Here is a 19,195-nt window from a genome sequence, read left to right on the forward strand (position 1 = left end):
CTCACAGAATTGTGGCTTTTTGAGGAACAGCCAGGCGAGGCTGGCTCAGAGGCAATACCTCCCTGGCTGTTTCAGTTTCTTGACGACTCGAAAACCAAAGAGCTCCCCAAGCTTCAAATGCCATAGAAAACTCACACATAGGATAGCCACAGGTTTGTAATCCCCACTTACAGGAAAAGAAAGAAATATTGGAAATGACTTTGCAACTGCTTGTTAGGAGTGCCAGTCTATCACAGCGCTGTGCTGCCAGGCTGGCAAGGCAGAAAAGGAAACAGAAGGCTCTGCAGCACAGAAATGCACTTGTCCACAGGTTTCGCAATGGAGTGGTCTCAAAGACAACGACCTCTGAGAGCTGGAAGGTCAGTGGCTGGCTCCACACCAGGGAGTGTAAATCCAAGAGCGAGAAGGAAGGTGAAGAGCTCTGGGTAAATATTACCAAGCCCACCCCACCAACGAAGAGGGCCAGCGTAGTGGGCAGCCTCCTCAAGGCCTGGAGCTTTCTCGGTGAAACGAGAACCACAGGCAGAGCTCATCCGAGGACCTGAACGGATCCCCAGGCATCATCTGCTCTTCTTCTGCCAACGGAGCTCAAGTTAAGCTGCGTTATCATCATCCTCCTACTCTTTGAAAAGAAAACGGGAGTTTCTGAGAGCTTGGCTTAGGACACCACAGTCCCACAATTAAAAAGGCAAGTGAGAGATTTTAAGGACACCAGATGGCTCCCGGTAAGAATATGCTTCCTGCCTGTTATTTATTCGTGTTTTCCTTACGAACTAAAGCACCTACAAATAAAAGATAGATGCAGGTATAAGTAAGAAAACTCCCTTCACACATCTAATCCACTGTGTGAACGTCCCTGCTGTAAAATCTGACTAGCAGTACCCGTGCCATGACCACCCCAAACCATCTGCCAAAGATGTTGCTGGTAACTCTTTTTTTGGAGCACTGACATAGCTAGGACAGGCAGGTGTGTTTTTTAGGAAGAAATTCCAGCCAGTGTCGGTCAGCTGGTGGGTCTAAAAGGATCCCCAAAATTCTACACTTTGTACTAAGTCACTCACTGACACCCTTACGTGATAAGCAGGGTAATGAAAACAAATCTTTTGGGCTGTCTGGGATCTCGGACTGACGAAGGGGCCGGTGAGGTGGCTGGTGTTTCAGACGAGCCTTTTGATATGAAAGCAGTTTCTGTGGCTGCCTTCACTATTCTGGGGCTGCCTGGAATTTCCAGTGCTACTACATCCTGTGATCACACCCCTGTATTTCCTCCATCACTTGACTTGCTCTGGTGCACACTAAAAACAGGGTTTCTTCACAGAGATCTTCCAGAATCAGCGTGCCAGGGATATTTTTCTTGCAAGAACATGGGCTACAAAGAATTACCAGTTTTCTACCCACAATAAAGAGAAGAGAGAGGGTTGAATCCTGCTTTACTGCCTCCTCCCTCCGCTAAGCCAATACAATCAGACGAAGTGCAGTATTTGTTTTCTCTTGCCTCAAAAAGGAGATTTAGAGCATCTTCCTCGTGGCTAACTGAATGTATAGACAAGCCCTTCACGTAAACACCCTGGGGGCAATCCACTACAGCCATCGGCACGTCGCTGGTCCCAGTGCTTGTCATGGTGGACAGAAGGTCAAACAGGGTCTCATTGTAGATTTCCAGGTAGGATATACGGACGCTGACGGAATGCGCAGCTGCTTTGAAGACCTAGACAAAGACAAAGAGTTCATCAGTGGCACTTCTAGTCCACCAACTAAATGATTAGCTATTTATGACTTCCCAGAAAAGCTGTTTATAACTTTCTGAGCGTGCGTGTCGCTAATTCGGTGCCGTGGCTGCCTGAAGGCTGACAGGGCTAAGTCAACGGTTTTAATACGATTTGGCAAAATGCTAGTTTTGAAAACACCACTTTTGAAAGCCCACTAACATCTGGGAAGCGGCGAGTGCTTTCTGTGAGCTGGTAGAATCAAACAGGAACAACCTCTGCAAATGACAATAAAGCATAACGACAGGATTCCTCCTATCGTTAGGATAATAATAATAAAAAAAAAAAAAAAAAGAAAAGGCCTGGCAGAGATCAATCTAAAAGATATTCACTGCGTTAAAACATTTTTATGAGTATCAGCAAGAGCTGATACAAGAGATGTCTTCCTTATTTCTTCCAGTCTCTTTTCAAATCCAGTACCTGCTGCAGAGCTCGGGGTATGATTCCTCGGTGCTCGTACTCGGCAGTTGCTCCCGTCATCGTGTAAGTTTTACCAGCCCCCGTTTGGCCATAGCACATTATCGTGCCTAGAAAAGGTTCAAAAGCAAAAGAATCAGCTCAGGGGGGGGAAGCGCTGCATTTCTCAGACGGAACATCAAAGGGATCTCTCCCTCAGATCAAGTCTCCACTTATCAAAACGATGAAAATAGCGGCAAATTACCGTTATAGCCAATTAAAGCTTCGGACACCAACTTCCTAGCCACGGTCTCATAAGCCAGTTCCTGGGAGGTATTGTGAAGGACACCATCGAGTCTAAAGGACCAGTCAGTCTGCTTGTTATTCACAACTCCTTTCTTGGCATCTTTTTTAATGTATATATCTATGCTCTGAAACCCAAAAAGAGATGAAGATAACTTCAATAGCCGTGAAGAGTTTCAGCAGTTATTCACTGAAAAAAAAAAAAAAAACAACAAAAAACCAAAACACTGAAGGCCTGGAGGTAAGTAGAAAATGGAGCACGAATAATTATCTTACTGACCTTGATGGTATTTTCTGGTAATAGATATTCTAAAAAAAAAGGAAATGTGGCTAAGCTCATCTGTTTACCTTTCAGCGACGCGTCTGATTTCATGTCTCAGGGAAATTATTAATTAAGCAAGAGAAGGTGAAGGGAAGAACTTCCATAATGGGGGAATAGAAATAGACTGTACCACAGGGAGCCCTCCGAGGTTGGAACTGGGGTTACCACTGGGAATTGATGAAGGACCAGTCAGAGTCCCAGTCCTTTCGAGGATTTCCGCTAGTGATGCAGCACAGAAAGTGTATTTTCCATAGTCACACTGGCTGATACAAAACCACGAGCCACTGTCAGCGCAGAGGAGAACCGCACGCGGGAACGCATGAACCAACGTGCACCAAAGAGTTCTGTATGGCCATAAGGAATGGAAGAATTCCGTATTTCTGTGGGCAAAACCGAAATCAAATTCCAAACCTTTCACACTTGCAATGCCTTTTTCTCTACCTTGTTGTCTGGCCCGAATTTGATCATATCTTGAGCAAAATCAGCTGTTGGCTTGACTCGCACAAATGTATGGACTCTCTTTTCTACTGCATCCATTCTAACTAGAGAGGGAAAAAAAAGGAAAAATCAACAATATTGCATCCCCTAAAATGAAATGCAATGTTATTTGTGATGAAAAGGCAAGCTACAGAGTAGTCAAGTTTAAAAATAAAGTGTTGATAAATGTTCAGCTGCAGTTTCTAGTCTTTATTAAAAGCAACCGTGGGCAAGCAGTTGCTGAAAATTCTTTACAGTATTGTTCTGCTCAGAAAACTGAGCATGTAAAAAGAGAAGGGTCTTACTGACCATGATTTCCTCTTGTTTATCAGGCACGTTAGTGTTTGAAAACACAAGCTTTTCTTCCTCCTAGCCATGTAAAGCAAAATAATTGGAGGAATATGGGATGGATTTTCTTTTGTCTAGTGTTTTCTGTGTGTGAAGGCACACACAGCCTCCTCTTTTATAAAGTCAGTTCATCCAGAACCATGTTTCAAGCTCCTGAGGCTTCAAGTAAGATGTGCTACAGGTGAAACCAAGCCCCAAAGAGCTCAACAGCTCTGCAAGGGACCGTGCAGCCTGTTGGTATGCCAACGTTTCCAACGCTCCGAGCGGCAATTACCTTGTTTACAGTCTGTACTGAATATGCATTTCTCCTATCTCTATAACCCTTTTTTTACACTGGTATGCAGAAAGATTTTTAAGTTCTTAATGAACACCTGATCCTAAAGTTTCTGGAAGAAAAAAAGTCATGTGCCTGACAACTCCTGGTGAAATTCTTGTGTTGTTCTTCGGGTCAGTGCCGACTGAGTAAGTCACTGTCAGTATCCAGCAAGGGTAGAGGATCTGATGACTAAAACCCACCCGAGGAGGGCTCAGGGGATACATCCAGCTGCTAAAGCCCCACCTCAGAAACACACGCTGAGTATTTTTAAATCCCTGGAACACACAGATCCTATGTTTTCTGTCAACTGTTTCCTACAGACAGCCCGTGCTCCATAAATGCATAATACCTAGCAACAACTTCTAGTTTCAGACTGGATCTTTTCTATCTCTTGCATATTAAGTATTTTTATTCACTGTATCTGATGCAACTGCTCTAAAAAGAAACACAGAGATGGGAGCCAAACCAAGACTTCTCTTTATTTAAACTAGAGTCAAACATTTGAACAACTACCTGGTAAAGGTCCCGTGGGAGTCTTGTCCTTTTCCTAGACGACCGCAGCGATGACAACGAAATGCCCACTGTAGAATCCAAAATAATGCTGGGTTACCATGACCATAATCTCTTCAGTATCAGGGAAAGTCTTCAAGTAAACGATCTGTGAAAAAAACACAGTGATAAAGAATTGCACAGACATTACCATAAGGATTGCCTCTAAATGACACGCACAGACAGCTGCCAAAATATTTGCTAGTGCTGCGTAAAGGCAGGAGCAGCACAGGTACAAGCAAAATGGAACAGGCACAAGGTTTTAAAGTTGGTAGCCAGCGTGGAAATGCTGCTCATCCATTTGTGGGGATTGTTATAGATCACAAAACTCTGCCACACAAAAATAACCCAGCGTTGGAGGGGTGTGTGCCTTATTTCTTCAAAGCTGCAGGAAAAAAGAGCAAGGGAAAATTTTTGGCAAAAACTCTAATGTGAATCAGAGGGAGAAGGAACAACTTCCAAATGAGTGGAATTTTCCTCACTGTAACAATGGCCATTGTTCGATGTTGGGACAAAAGCAATTCCTCCTGGGAGTATTTACTAACACATTAGAAAATGGGAAGGCAACAGGGAAACACCTCTCTGGCCACCTCCTAACCAACAGCGTGGAGACCAAAAGCTCTCCAGCTCATTACCAACACCCCAAACATCCAGCCAATCTGACTTTTAATTGGGGTTTTTTTGTGCCCATCATGGAAACCAAGAAAGCAAAGCAAATCACAATTCACAGCTCGGGCTGTTGGTTTTGAAGCTCTTTGTGACAAGGTGCCAAACTCAAGTTCCTTGGTCCCTCCTCATAGAGCAGCTGAAGCCAGCAGAACTCCCCCACTAATTAGTCTCAAGACTAATGGGCTATTTGTGCTCAGAATTAATGGAAACATGGTTGTCTCTGCAATGGAGGCAGACACCAACACACCCCCACAAAGATTAGTGCCAAAGGGAAATTTTAGATGGGGATTTTGGGGCTGATTGGCACAGAAATGTGTTCCCTGAGCAGTGAAGCGTGGGTTTCGGTTCCACCTGAGAGACCCGAGCTTATCCACCATGGACAGATAAAAGCGTGGGCCAAATCACAGAATCATAGAATAGAATCATGGAATGGTTTGGGCTGGAAGGGACCTTAAAGATCATCTAGTCCCACTCCCTGCCCAGGGCAGGGCCCCCTTCCCCCAGCCCAGGGGGCTCCCAGCCCCGTCCAACCTGGCCTTGAACCCTTCCAGGGAGGGGGCACCCACAGCTGCTCTGGGCACCCTGGGCCAGCGCCTCCCCACCCCCAGGGAACAATTTCTGCCTTAGATCTAGTCTGAATCCACCCTTTTTTAGTTGAAAACCATTCCCCTTTGTCCTAAACATGAGAGGAAAACTGGGGAGGCAAAGGTGCTTGGCGGGGGGTTGACTGTGAGGCAGCCCCTGGATTTCAAACTCCGGTGATGCTTTGAGGTCTGAACCCATTCAGTTGGCCACCAAAAGTCCAGTTCTGCCCCAGCATCACCTCCACCCCACGGAGAACGGGGGAGAAGCAGCCCCCAGTTACCTTCTGCCTTCCCAGCTGCGTGCAAACCAGCCAGAGAAGGTGGGATGTGAGGTGTCTGGTGGCACGGGTGCGGCGGTAACGAGGTGAGAGAAAAGGTGGGATGGGGGGGTGTAAGAATGGGCAGAATAACAGAGAAAATGGGGAGTGCCGTGGGCAGCCGTGCCCACCGCCTGGCTTGCTGGGGATAAGGGCAAAAGGAAGGTGGCCTGAGGGGGACTGGGGGGACAGGGAAAGGGTCATCCGTGTTTTAACAGACGGGGGGTTGGAGGTGTTGGGGAGACAAGGTCCTGAGGGGCGGCGAGAGGGAGAGCGAGGACTGTGGAGACATCACCTGAGGGGGGGCTGGAGGAAGAGGAGGAAGCCTGGAGGGGGACGGGGCCTGGAGGAAGAGGATGAAGCCTGGAGGGGGACGGGGGTTGGAGGAAGAGGATGAGGGGGATGGGAGCTGGAGGAGAGAAATGGGGGCTGGAGGAAGGGGACAAAGCCTGGGGATGATGGGGACAAGGGCTGGAGGAGGGAGACAGGGGCTGGAAGAAGAGGATGAAGCCAGGAGATGATGGGGATGTAGCCTGGAAGAGGGAGATGGGGGCTGGAAAAGGGAGGCGGGGGCTGGAAGAGGGAGGCGGGGGCTGGAGGAAGAGAACCAAGCCTAGAGGGGGGACGGGGGCTGGAGGAAGAGGATGAAGCCTGGGGATGATGGGGACGAGGGCTGGAGGAGGGAAATGGGGGCTGGAGGAAGGGGACGAAGCCTGGGGATGATGGGGACAAGGGCTGGAGGAGGGAGACAGGATGAAGCCTAGGGATGAGGGGGACAGGGGCTGGAAGAAGAGGATGAAGCCAGGAGATGATGGGGATGTAGCCTGGAAGAGGGAGATGGGGGGCTGGAAGAGGGAGGCGGGGGCTGGAGGAAGAGAACCAAGCCTAGAGGGGGACGGGGGCTGGAGGAAGAGGATGAAGCCTGGGGATGATGGGGACGAGGGCTGGAGAAGGGAAATGGGGGCTGGAGGAAGGGGACGAAGCCTGGAGATGACGGGGGGCAAGGGCTGGAGGAAGAGGACGAAGCCAGGAGATGATGGGGACGGTGGCTGGAGGAGGGAGATGGGCGCTGGAGGAAGAGGATGAGGGGGCCGGGCCTGGAGAGAGACGGGGGCTGGAGGAAGGGGACGGAGCTCGGGGATGAGGGGGCCGGGGGCTGGAGGAAGGAGGGGCCGAGCCCCGCGGGGCTGATGCGGGCTGCGGAGAACCACACTGCCGGGCGAGGCGGGGGCCGGCCAGGCCCTGAGGAGGGGGTGGACCCCCGGGGCCGCCCCGCACCTACCTCCGCCTCCGCGGGGCGCCGTTGCCATGGCACCCGTCTCTTCCGGCCGCTCCCGGAAGTGGAGGAAGGCGGAAGTGAAGGGAGGGGAGAGGGGGGAGAGGCCGCGCTACGGCGGCCGGGCGGGGACAAGGCGCGGGGGAGGCGAAGCGCGGGCGGGGAGCGGCCGGGAAGATGCTGGAGACGGCGGCGGCCGCCGAACCGGAGCTGGACCCCGAGGATTTGGTGCATTTCTCGGTGGGCGATTTGCCCAGCCGCGGTTACGGCGTGATGGGGGAGATCCGGCGGCAGGGCAAGCTCTGCGACGTGACCCTCAAGGTGCGGCCCGGCCCCTGAGGGAGGGGGGGGACCCCCCCCCCCCCCCCCAGGTCTCTGAGGGGGAGCTGAGGGACCCGGCCGGTCTCTGAGGGAATCCCCCCGCCCCGGTCATTTTGTTGGGGAGAAGGAGGCAGCTGGGGTCCCCTCAGGTGTCTTTGGTGGGGAGTGAGGGGGAGCTGAGGGTCCCTTTGGTGGGGGGTGAGAGGGGGGCTGAGGACACCCCACCCAGCCCCTTGGGTGGGGAGAAGGGGGAGCTGAGGGTGTCGCCCCCCACACACACTTCCCGTGGCTTTTGGGAGCGGAGAAGGTTGGTGCTGAGACACAACCACCCCCAACCCCCTTGGTGGGGTATCAGGGGGTGTTGGGCCTCCCCAGCCCTGGGGAAGGGGCTCTGTGAGGGCCCCTTGGGGGGGGGGGGGGGGAAGGGGGGTGCTGAGCACCCCCAGCCCAGGCTGGGACGTGCTGATGACACCCCAGCCCTGGTGCTGTGCCTCACCCCGGGCACCGAGAGCCAGATGGAGCCGTTGTGGTTTTTTCCGTCAGCCAGGCAGGACGGTTCAAGAAAATGTTTTGGGAGCAAACGGCATACCCCAGACCCCCCCCTGCATTTCGGTGGCAGTCCCAGCACTGAGGAGTGGTTTGGGAGGTCACTCTGTGGATGGGGTTGATGCATGTTTACGGACCAACCTCTGCTCCAACCTGTGGGAGAAGAGTTCTTTTCCCTAGGAAACCTTTATCTTTTAAGAACAGCCATTCTCTTACATCAAAGAAATAATCTATAATCTTGGTAAATCCTCAGGATTGTGTGCCTGGCTCAGCGGGGCTGGGCTGGAAGGGTTTTGAGAGTGGCCAGCACTGAGCAGGAGATGCTGGAATCCTTCAGACCAGGAGCTCACGGGCAGAGGAGTTTGTTGTGAAGTGGGTGTGACGTGCAACTCCTAGGTTTGGTTGAGTCATTCCAGAATTAACTCTGAAGTTTAATTAAACATGAAGGTGTTTCCCAGCCTACTCATGCTGAAACTTTTCACCTACCTCCTGCTGCTGAAGAAGGAGCTGGTGAGGGTTGTGCCTGTTGTGGAGACCACGGGGTGCGTGATTGGGGTGCACCCCTGGGCTACGTGGGGCTGCTTCGTCCCCGTAGATCAGCTGTAGCCTCCCAGAAAGAGGGCAGGCTGAAATGCTTGTTGCGAAGAGCACAGCCGTGCGCTGATCCTCCTTGGCAGAGGTTGTTACCTTCCAAGACGTGGTATCTGCGATAGGTTGTGCCGTAACCTGAGGGAATTCTGTGGCAAAACTGATTTGTGGTGGGGAGAGCCATTTGATTAGAGTTAAACTTTGTAGTACCGAGGTGGCTTTGTGTTGCAGGAGATGCTCAGGTCCTGCGAGTCCCACGTCTCCAGAATCATGGTAGTGAGCCCGCTGTGGGTCCTTTCCCTGGGGCTGGGCTGCTCTGCGTGATCCGGAGGGAGACAACAACGACGAGGCGTGTGATCCTGGCCTTATCTCAAATAAATGCCAGACCGTTGTCCTGCAAAACTCTGCTGAACAAGTTTCCATTCCTGGTGATTGACCATAGCGAAGTGCTTTTAAAATGTCTCACTTGGTATATCTTCTGTGACAGAGTGGGAAAAGCTTTTGAAAGTCTTGAGGGCTGGAGGAGGTCTCCAGTCCAGCTGGCAGAATGAGCACCCTGATGGTGCTGGGCACCTTTATGGATGAGGGCACCGTGTTGGTGCTGCTCCCTCTTTGTCCTTTTATTAGATTTTGTTCCAGGGACTGTTGCTATCTGGGGAAGTTGCGGAGCCTTTCATCCCTACAAAGGTTTAAAATCTATTAAGTAAGATGTCTGTGTTGCTCTTAAAACGAATCTTAGCTTTCTCTGCTGCCCGCTTAATGCTTTATTATACTGAAGAGAGATCCCAACAAGGACTGATACGTTTGGCAGAGGTCTGACAGTGTGTTTCAATGTTGGTTCAAACAGTCCAGCTTTCCCTCATCCTCATGCAGCCTCAGAATCCAAAGTGCTTCGTTTGATTTCTCTCGTATTGAGTCGTCATGTCAGAATATCCCACCTCTTTGCTGCTTCTGCCTCTTGACGGCAGATTTCTCGCATGTCCCGTGGCGATTGAATTAATGCAGCCTGCTGAATCCAAGCCAAGCCTTTCCTCCCTGTTGTTCAGTACAGGGTGTCTTCTCTAGCTGCTGAATGTTTAAGAAGCAATTTTTCTTAGCTCGGCTTTGGAGGTGGCTTTCAATCAGTTACCCACCTCGAACAGCACTGACGCAAAGCGTGCTCTTCCCTGACCTTGCTCAGGAACGCTTCCGGCATGCGTTGGTGAAGCTGTAAATCCAGTGTGATGCAGAAGGAGCCTGCAAAGTGAGTTGTCTAGCAAGGATGATGGTTGAATACTTCCTACCCAAAATGAAGGTAGGAAAAGCACTGAGTAGCATTTGAAGTCAATACCTGAAGGAAACCAGTGGTGCAACACGGATCAGGACCCACTAAGAAGTCAGCTGGTTGACCTTTTTTTTTCTTTTTTTTTTTTTGTTAATCCTAGTACTCTTAGGCTGTCGCATCAATAAAGTAAAGCTGCCAAACACTGCTTTGGGCCAGAAGTTGGATTTGGATTCCTCCCGATGTGACCAGCGTTCGAGCTGGCTGCTGAAGCAGGAGCAAGCCGCGTTGTTGCAGCACAGTTCAGGATTTAGTGGCCTCTTTACCGATATCAGCATTGGGGTCAATGGCTGTAAATGATTCTCCCAGCCCACAGGAGTGTTTGCTGTACAAACAGGCCTAAAATTGTTAGGAAGTGTTGGTACTCTCGTTTGTTTGTTTTAATTATTCCCCTCGTAAAGCCAGGCGAGCATTCATTCAGTAAATAGGAAGGGCAGAATTTGTTCTCCTTTCTCAGAAACCGTCTCGCTGCAGCTCGCGCCGCTCTGCGGGAGATGGTGCTGCCTCAGCAGCGTACAGCAGCTGGGTTTAAACGCGATTAAGAGCAAGAAGTGCTGATTTGACTGGCTCCCATGGAGCTCCGATTATTCAGACTCAGCTTAGGGAAATCTGTCACTGCTTCTCGTGTTTGCCCATGTGAAAACAAAGTTTCACCGGGCAGCGAGCGAGCGGTGCGTCTTTCCAGCAGCTTATGATGTGTTTGTCAAGAGCCAAAGCTCCTTTCCTGCGTGAATGGCCGAGGCTACAGATTTGAAAAGTCCTTTTATATTCCTGTCTCTTAAATAGCTGAAGGTCGGAGCTCCTCTTGAAGATGTTCCATCACAGGCATCTGTCTTTTCAGTCTCCCTTTGGCAGCTCTCTGAAGTGTTCACTTAAAGAATAATTTTTAGGATGGTTTGGTAGAAACAAATGTGAATAAACTGGAGGGAGGAGGGAATGCAAGGCAAGGAGGCACACCTTATCCTGTGGTTAGTTCATTTTCCTTTGGTGAAAGTAGGATTTTTGCGTACTAAAGGCAAATTTCTGCTGTTGCTCTCTTCTCAGGACCACTAGATTGTGTCTCAGCGTGGCCTTGTCTGGTTAAAAATCCAAAAAAACAACCTGTTTGCCAGTTTGACCTGACCAGGGTCATATTATGGAAAAATCTTCCAGGTGAGACTTGTGTTCCTCTCCTCATCCAGTATCGGTGGTGTTGGCAAAGCTGATGGTGGTTGTGTCTGTGACGGGGAAACACCAAGCCTGGAGCAATCGTCAAGCATGCAGAAAGGAAACTTCTTGGCTTTTTTTTTTTTTTGAGTTTGGTGGGTTTTGAGGCTTTTAGCTGCAAATATGGATGTGTCAAGCGCTGTGAAGACTGGTAGATTCATTTCAAATGTAGTTTTCAGTTTTGATCTATACGCTTCGAGGTGTGATAGTAGGCTCTGAAATCAGGGCGTCCAGCAAAACCAGCAGAGAAGCAGCAGTTCTCCACACACCTCTCCACACCCTGCATCTGGGGCAAAACTGGGGTTTCCAGTGATGGACTGAAGCTTGAATTGTCCGGATTTCTCAGGCTTGAAATGGGCTGTGAGTGGCAAAGTTGATATACCTGCTGGGGACGGGTTCAATTTTAATGTGCTTGAAGTCTCTGGCCATGAAGAAGAACCTCCCGTGGGTCAGATGTTCTTGCAGTTACTGACAGCTGGGTTTTTCAGATGAAGTCGGTGAGGTTTGATTTCTGCCCTTTCCTGTTTTCCCCCCCCAGAAACTGGATATAAAGCAATTTCTTCCAGGCTGTCTTCACGTTAGGAGACTTTTGGGTTGTTTTCTGGCTGCCTTGTTGGCAGTGCTGTCATGTTCCCGTCCAGGCATTACTCTGCTTTTCCCCGGAGCTCTTGCTTCCCAAGAGCATTTCACCCTTAGCATCGCTGTCTGTCTAAACATGAGCTGAGAGTCTTCAGTTATTGCTACTACCAGCACTGCCGTTGGTTGTACTTTATTGGTAGAAATTAATTAGCTGCTTACTGAGCATACTGGATGAGAAAAGCTCCGCATTAAAGGTTTGGGCCCTCATTGCTTTGGTTTCCTGCATGCAATACCACGGCAGAACCTTTCCCACTTATTTTAGAGTGGATTCGCAGTCTTTTTCATTATGTGTGTGCATTCCCAAAGCATTTTGGAGCTCACCAATAAACGCTGCTAAAGCACGAAGCATTTCAGTTCGCTGACGAGTGCGGGTATTCGGGGGTGTTAGTCCCTGGTCTGGAGATCCTGGTTTGCTTTTTAATTACAGAAAAGAAGCTACTCGGTATTTGTGCTCTTCCTGAGCATTGTTTTTTGAAGATAAATATCCTCTCGAGATGAAAGCTGCCTGGGCAGCTTTGTTTTCTGGAGTTTGTGTCTGTGCTTTAGGCCAAGGTACAAGTGCTCTCTGGGGACACAGCAGCAGCTTGCTGGAAGCCTGTGGGCTGCACCGCTCCATGAAACGGGGAAGCAATACTAGTCCTGTTTCTTCATTGATAAATTTTAGGTGTTCATAGCTCCTGCTCGCTGAGATGGGAGCCAGAGGAGAACTGAGTGCCAGGCTGGCACCTCCAGCGATCTTGGCTAAACCTCTGCCAAAAGAGAGGAGGTTTGTGCCATTCTGACTCCTCGAAGAGCAAAGTTGTTGTGAGCTCCTCTTGCTGTTGCTGCTCCTCGTTTGGTTGTGAATCGCTCGAATGCCGTGTTTCCATGCCTAACTCCAAGACTTCTCATTAGAAAAATCTCTTAAAAAATAACTCAAGCCTGGCAAGTTAAAATACTTCCAAGCCGCAGAGGGGTTATATTATCTGTTTCATGTACAATCTGAGTCGGTCTGGCGGGGGATAGCCCTGCTGGTTTATCCTCCCCTTCTAATCACAGTTTTTTTCCGAAGCAAACTGTTCACTTGAAACCCCCCCCCCCCCCCAAACTCGAGCAGATGCCCCCGGGAGAGCTGCTGCCTGTCCAGCAGGCACAGAGGTGGAGGAGCCTCCCTTTGTCCCGCCGTGGCAGAAAAGTGGAATTCCAGACAGCTTAGGCTGCGTGAGTAATTTCAGCAGGATCCTTGAAAACCCTGTGCCTGGCTGCTCTGCAGATGTTTGAGCACGTGTGTGAGATCCTCAAGGAAGATGAGCTTGGTAGGAGAGAGACTATCTTTTTATTTGAGGAGCTGGTGGATTTATGAAACAGATGATGTGTTATGCACGTGAGACCTTTAGGTTAAGGATCTTATTTAAAATCTTGTCATACAGCAGTAGCGAGCTACTTTGGATTGTGACTGTTCTTGTTTTTTCACTGGAGCTCCCAGCTAGCGTCAGCGCTCTTCCCCTTATATAAAAGACAAGTATTTTTAGTGCTCGATGAAGACGTTAAACCTGAAGTGTTAGCAGAAATCCCACATTTCTGCACTAAACCTTTTACTCTGTTTCTTTGAGCGTGGCAGAAAAGGCTTTACTGTGTGACTTCCAAACCCCCTTTTGTTTGCTTTCCTTTAAGCAAGCGTTGTCCTACAGCTTCAGGTGGGCTCCGGTGACCTGGGTGTTTAAACTGGTGCCTGGCAGGGGCACTGGCAGATATTTCTTGCCCAGTTAGGAGTGGGATGCAACGGGATGAGTTAAGAGCAGAGGCTGGGTGTTCTCTGTGTTGGAGTATAGGGGAGATTTGGGGTTGCTGTTGTGAAGAGGTTGGGGGGAACGTGGCTGGAGGGGCCCTCAACTGTTGGGTTAGACTCAAGCTTGGTTTTGCCGGTCCTTCGGGAGTGTGAAGGAGGGCAGGGCTGGAGGTGATCCCCTCGGGACGCTCCCTGTCCCCGTGGGAAACGGAGGAACTGGGGTCCAGCAAAGCAATTCGGCTTCTCCAAACTGGAAGTGAATTATCTGGGAACGTGCGTTCGTCGGACATGCAAAAGGGATGTCTTTTCTGGTTCAGAGCAATCAGTTACCATTATATCAGCAGGACTCTAATTAGTCTAGACCAGAGGGATGTCAGACTTAACGGCATCAATCACTTGGTGTTGCACACACCAAGTTTGATCTAAACTCTGTCACATCTCGTCCAGCTACTATTTGGGTGCGAAAGGGTGGGTGGGGAGGAAAGGTATTTATTTCAACGCCAGAATTTTGATTCAAGATCCCTTAAACTTTACTGTTCCTTTATCTTCTGCGGAGCAAAACGTTGCTGCGATAGCTTGGACACTAACCTGATTTCTACTATGGCCTCTCTGTGACCCAAATGCCAATGTCATGTCAGGAAAGATGTATTTTTTTTGAGATGATCTTTGCAGCAGAGAACTTGAGACTTTTTAGCGATGCAGGTTAATGATGTCATGAAAGCAGTAGATGCCTTTATTACACCTACACCCGTTTTTCTGTGAAGAAAGCTTCATTGTACCCTGGAACCTGTTAACATTTTGTGGATGTGGGAGTGTAAGGGAGAGCATGCCTTTTATTACCTGGTTAGGAACGTGTTGAAAGGGAATTCTCTGATATTTGTGGTCAGGAAGGATGCTTTGCAAGCAGTGCAAACAGTATTTTTTGCCTTAAAAGGAAGGCACCTAGAATTATGTATTGTAAAATAGCACATCCTTGCGTAGAGGGGGAAATCTCCTGAAAAGTAAGGTGTTTTGCTCAGGTAGTGAAAGGGATGACAGTCCTGCCTGATGGACTTATCCCCAAGCCTTTTCCCAGTGAGGAGTTCTTGGGTCACTTCTCTTTTTGGTGCTTATATAAATAGCTAATTCTGGTTTAATGCTGTAGATGTGATTAAGACTGTGGTGATTTCATTTGTGCCTGGAGACAGTCCTGAACTCCAGGCTCAAAACCAAAAATAAGGTAAATGCACTGATTTATGTTGAACTCCATACGAGCACCTGGTTTCTCTAGTATCGCAGGTATCACCGCGCAACGGTCCGTTCTTGCAAACGAGGGTTTCCACCTTCAGCTGAAAGCTGAAACCCCCAACCGAGACCGATTTAGACGCATGTTCCACAATGACACGGAGCGAGGGAGGGCAAATACCGGGTGACACCCCAGCTTACAGCTGTTTCTCAGCAGTTTGCCCCGTGATGCTAAGTAGGCAATAAAATCCCGCTGCTGCTGTCGGAGACACCAGCTCTCTGGGTTGGTGGCATCCTGCCCTTTGGATACCTCAGTCCTGGGGTGTATACACCAGTATATAAATAAAAAATAAAAAGGAAAGTCATTCGAGACAACTCGTGAGTACAAATGGAAAGGGCAGCCAGTTCCAAAGGCTGCACGGACAAGTTCCAGCTGCTTTTTAAAATCAAATTGGGAACTGAGCAGACTGCCCCCACCAGCCGTCCTTAGTGAGGACAAAAATGAGGTTTTTCTCAGCTGGACAAAGCTCTTTCTATATTTTTTTTTTTTACGTTCTGCTGGCACTTCTGGAATTAGTGGGCAGGGTTGTGATGGACTTTGAGCAAGAGGAAACCTGTCAATGGCAGGATGGAATGATACTGAGATGTACACGAGCTCTTTTACTTTGGTATTATGTGAGCATAGCGTGACTCCATCAAGCATAGGAAAGCGTATTTATTTGGTCATAAGGAAGGGGGATCATTTGGCCTTGGAGATAGGGAGAACTTTCTTGAAACAGAAGACACAGGGATGAATCGAGGGGACATGTGCTGTGTGCTCATGCTCAGACATATTTTTTTATCTTCTACAGGAAAAACAGGTATTGTCCTTCCCCTGCAGCAAGAAATTTAGTTGTTTCTTCAGGACTTGCCATTAAGTGCTGATGGTATGAACATAATGATAGCTTTTAGACCAGAAATCCCAATTTATAAATCTCCCCGAGGCTCCTCTATCATTACAGGAGCAAGTTTAAATTAATAAAAAAAAAAAAAAAAAAAAGCACAGGTTTTGTCTTGTCCAGCACCAGGAAAGAGTTTCTGTTCGGCTGGTGGCGATCGCAGCGTGGATCAGCGCTTTGCTGATGCAGCTCCGTGGATCTTGCTGCTGACGGGGGCTGGTCCCAGTCTTCCCCCTTCCCCTGCTACGGCAGCAGAAAATCATTCCCTTTTCTGTACAGCTTATTTCCCTTTTTTATTTCCCTGAGCGGCGCGGTCGGGCGAGCGCTCGCACCGGCGCGGGGGAAGCGCTTGTGGACTACGTGGCTTCACCCCACGCGTGGATGGGGACCGAGCCGGGGCGGGAGGTTGAGCCCTGCTTGGGAGCTGATGCAGGCAAACCAAACCAAGCTCTGGTTAGTCCAAACCCTGCCTCGCCTCTGCAGGGTCGTCCCCAGTGCCCCGTTAAACCGGGCATTCCCCAAGGTGAAACCCTTCCCTTAACGAGCGGCGAGCACCGCACCTGGGGGGGGGGAGCAATCCTGTCCCTTGGAGCTGCTCGGAATGGTGCAACCCAGACGCAAGGCGTTTCACCCCTGTGATGATACAGCTCTCATTAACCTGCTGGGGATCTTGCTGGTCGATTAGAAATGATTGCTTTTGCAATAGCCGGGCGTATTAATTTACCATAAGGTCGTTCGGCGGCAGCCCGTCGTGGGGTGAGATGGCAGCGATGCCGCCCTGAAGCCGGAGCGCGGCGGGAAGCTTCAGCTCGGCGCGGACTCTCGGGCGGTGCTAAAATCCGTTGTGTTTGGACTTGGAGCTCAAAGCATCTCTTGCGCTTCGATCCCTTTCTGCCTTTCCTAGGGAGAGCCGCGGGCGGTGGACGTGCGGTTTCGTCCACGCGTCCGTCGGAGTGGCGAGGTCAGCAGAAAATAAAAGCATAAATAAAAAAATAAATAAAGGCTCGTGCTGCGAGCAGGACGCAGGGGTGTGGAGCTGCAGCGTTGAGCGCCTCGGAAGGAAAAGGGCAGGAGGTTGCAGACAATATTTGTCTGGTTCAGCGGTGACTGTCTACGCGCCGCGGCCCTTCGTCGCTGCCCGGAGTGACAGCACGGTGGCACGTGCAGAAATGCAGCGCTGGCAAAGGACGTGGGGAGCTCTGGCCGACCCCGTGCTCGGCGGATGAGGGAGAGGGAAGCCTGAGCAGTGCTGGTGAGCTGCTCCAGGGTTGGGAAATCCCGGGGCGCAGCAGCCTGGGTCAACTGAAATCGGTGAATTTAGCCCTGGCATAGGTGGCTGTCCGGCACACGGGTCCGTTTTAAGACTAAATCTGTTTTAAAAATAAATTTAAAGCTGGTGTTGCTCTTATGCTTTACAGTTAAAAGCAGAGGGCTTTTTCTCAGTGCTGGGTAAGACTGTAGGCTTCTTTGTTTTGAGTAAATATAACCTTCCTCTTGAAATTGGTATTATCTTTAGTTATACAGTTAACTTTGTTTATCACTAGAGGGTCACTGTATGCATTTGAAGCAGGTGTATCATTTTAATAGGTGCCCATTCAGTTTTAATACTGCTTTTTATTTTTAAAAAGGTGAAATGACATTTGAATAGCTGTGACTGCTGGCAAATGGTCTTTTGGCTGGAACCGAAATTCAACTAAAACGTTTTTCTTGCATGCTCAACCACGTTCTGCACTGCCTGGGTGGGAACACTCATCCAAACCTGTCTTGTAGTTAAGAGATATATTAACGCAAAGTATTGCAGTTGGACTGACTTCCTCCCAGGCACCACGGTGTCTTTTAAAATTTGAGAGAGATGAGGCCTTGTTCTTTCACCTTGCTTCAAGCCAGAGAAACATTGCAACCAGAAATGGAGCTTTTCTGTGGTTTGGGATGTTTGAGATGCTTGGGAAGGGGTTTCTCTGCAGAAGCTGGGTGCTCCTGGTCGGTGACTCCCAGCACTGCACTCCTCCGCCCTTCGGCAGAAAATATTTTCAGAAAAGAATCAATTTTTTTTTTTGAAGAAGACGACTTGCATCTCGCATGAAAGAAAATAGCCTGGAGTTTTTAATCAGCCCTTTGCCCTTGACCGAGGAACATCTGCGGCCCCAGATCTCTTGCTCTAGCAGCAGTGTCTGTGCCCCAGCTCCGAAATGACGCTGGTAACGCTTGGACCTCGCTCCGCGCGTGGCAGCGAGGAGCGTGGGGAGGGGACAAGGACAGGCCAGGTCCTGCCACCGAGCTACCCGCGTCCTCCGGCAGCTTCTGCCAGCTCCGCGCGGGACCTGCCAGGCTGGCGGGCGCGAGAGGTCCAGCGTTAAGGTCTGGAAATGATGCAACTGGTTTTTGTTTTTTTTTTTTTAACTTCACCACTGTTTATTCCTTGTCGGACCGGGCCAGGAGCGGCTGCGGGCACAGCTGGTGGAGCAGCTTCATCCACGGGGTCGGAAGGAGCTTGCTGAGCAGGTCGGGTGTTTCTGAGCCTCGGGGCTGGAACGTGGACAGGCTGAGCAGCGAGTTAGTCACGGCGGTCAACCCGAGTTGCGGCTGGTGGTGTGGAAACCTTTCCCCAGCGAGAAGGCCCAAACAAAGAGCTTCAGCACCCGTCGTCTCCTTCTTTCCCTGTCCTAACCCTGTGCCTCACGTGCGTCTCGCACGAGCAGCGCCTTGGTCGCTCGCTCACGCGGGAGGCAAAGTGGCTCGTGCGCACGTGGGCTCGACTTGGCAATTAGCCACGCGGAGTAAGGAAATTAAAACCCTGGACACGGTGAGGTTTCATCAGCTTTCAGGGGTGCGCAGGTTCTTGAATCACTTCCTTCCTCTTACGGGCTTTTTTTTTTTTTTTTTGGTTAAACTCAATGTATTTATAAACATTTTTAAACCTCTTGTGTTAGGGCGGGCCAGAGTTTGCGCTCGCTTACAGGAGGCTGCGTAAAGCCGGGGTGGGAAACCCTCCCCTGCAAATGCTTGTTACTCAAAGAGGGGCTGGGGCTTGTCGCCTTGAGCTCGGTCCCTCTTTGACCGTGGGCTCCTTTGCGAGCCCTGGCAGCCTCCACTCCTTTAGCCAGAGATCTCCCCATCCCGCTGCGTGCAGGCAGGGAAGCTGCCGATGCTTTTGCACATTGAGGGGGCACGGGCAGTGCCCGGACTGGGGCCTTGCTGCTGTAGAACTGGTAGAACTGTTACCTTAACTTCCGTGCTTGCTGCTATAAAATATCCGTCCTCTTGCTTGCATTACCTTATTCTTTTCCGCTTCATCCCTCTCTCTCTCCTGCAACATTATCT

At 50.0% G+C, this 19,195-nt stretch overlaps 2 protein-coding genes across 8 annotated transcripts in view; one reads left to right on the top strand and one right to left on the bottom strand.

Annotated features, from left to right (window-relative positions):
• The window catches only part of KIF9 (kinesin family member 9), a 32,758-nt gene extending 22,796 nt beyond the window's left edge, over nt 1-9,962 (bottom strand). For 3 of the 6 annotated variants that reach the window (XM_032987038.2, XM_042802254.1, XM_042802253.1), the window contains exons 1-6: nt 8,677-9,962; nt 4,442-4,586; nt 3,229-3,329; nt 2,428-2,593; nt 2,187-2,293; nt 1,496-1,708 (exon numbers count right to left, since the gene is read on the bottom strand). In XM_032987038.2, the coding sequence (XP_032842929.1) occupies nt 1,496-1,708; nt 2,187-2,293; nt 2,428-2,593; nt 3,229-3,324 (582 nt within the window). In that variant the 5' untranslated portion in view covers nt 3,325-3,329; nt 4,442-4,586; nt 8,677-9,962. Of the gene's footprint in view, nt 1-1,495; nt 1,709-2,186; nt 2,294-2,427; nt 2,594-3,228; nt 3,330-4,441; nt 4,587-7,329; nt 7,393-8,676 lie in introns of those variants that run through there. The other 3 variants (XR_006166238.1, XM_042802252.1, XM_032987029.2) reach the window with 3 other exon arrangements.
• Nucleotides 7,427-19,195, top strand: part of KLHL18 (kelch like family member 18) — a 28,504-nt gene continuing 16,735 nt past the window's right edge. The window contains exon 1 of one of the 2 annotated variants that reach the window (XM_042802255.1): nt 7,427-7,644. In XM_042802255.1, the coding sequence (XP_042658189.1) occupies nt 7,501-7,644 (144 nt within the window). In that variant the 5' untranslated portion in view covers nt 7,427-7,500. The remainder of the gene's footprint in view (nt 7,645-19,195) is intronic. The other variant, XM_042802256.1, reaches the window with a different exon arrangement.

Source organism: Tyto alba, unplaced genomic scaffold (assembly GCF_018691265.1).
Source record: "Tyto alba isolate M040663 unplaced genomic scaffold, T.alba_DEE_v4.0 Super-Scaffold_38, whole genome shotgun sequence".
In the NCBI taxonomy this organism is placed as follows: Eukaryota; Metazoa; Chordata; class Aves; order Strigiformes; family Tytonidae; genus Tyto; species Tyto alba.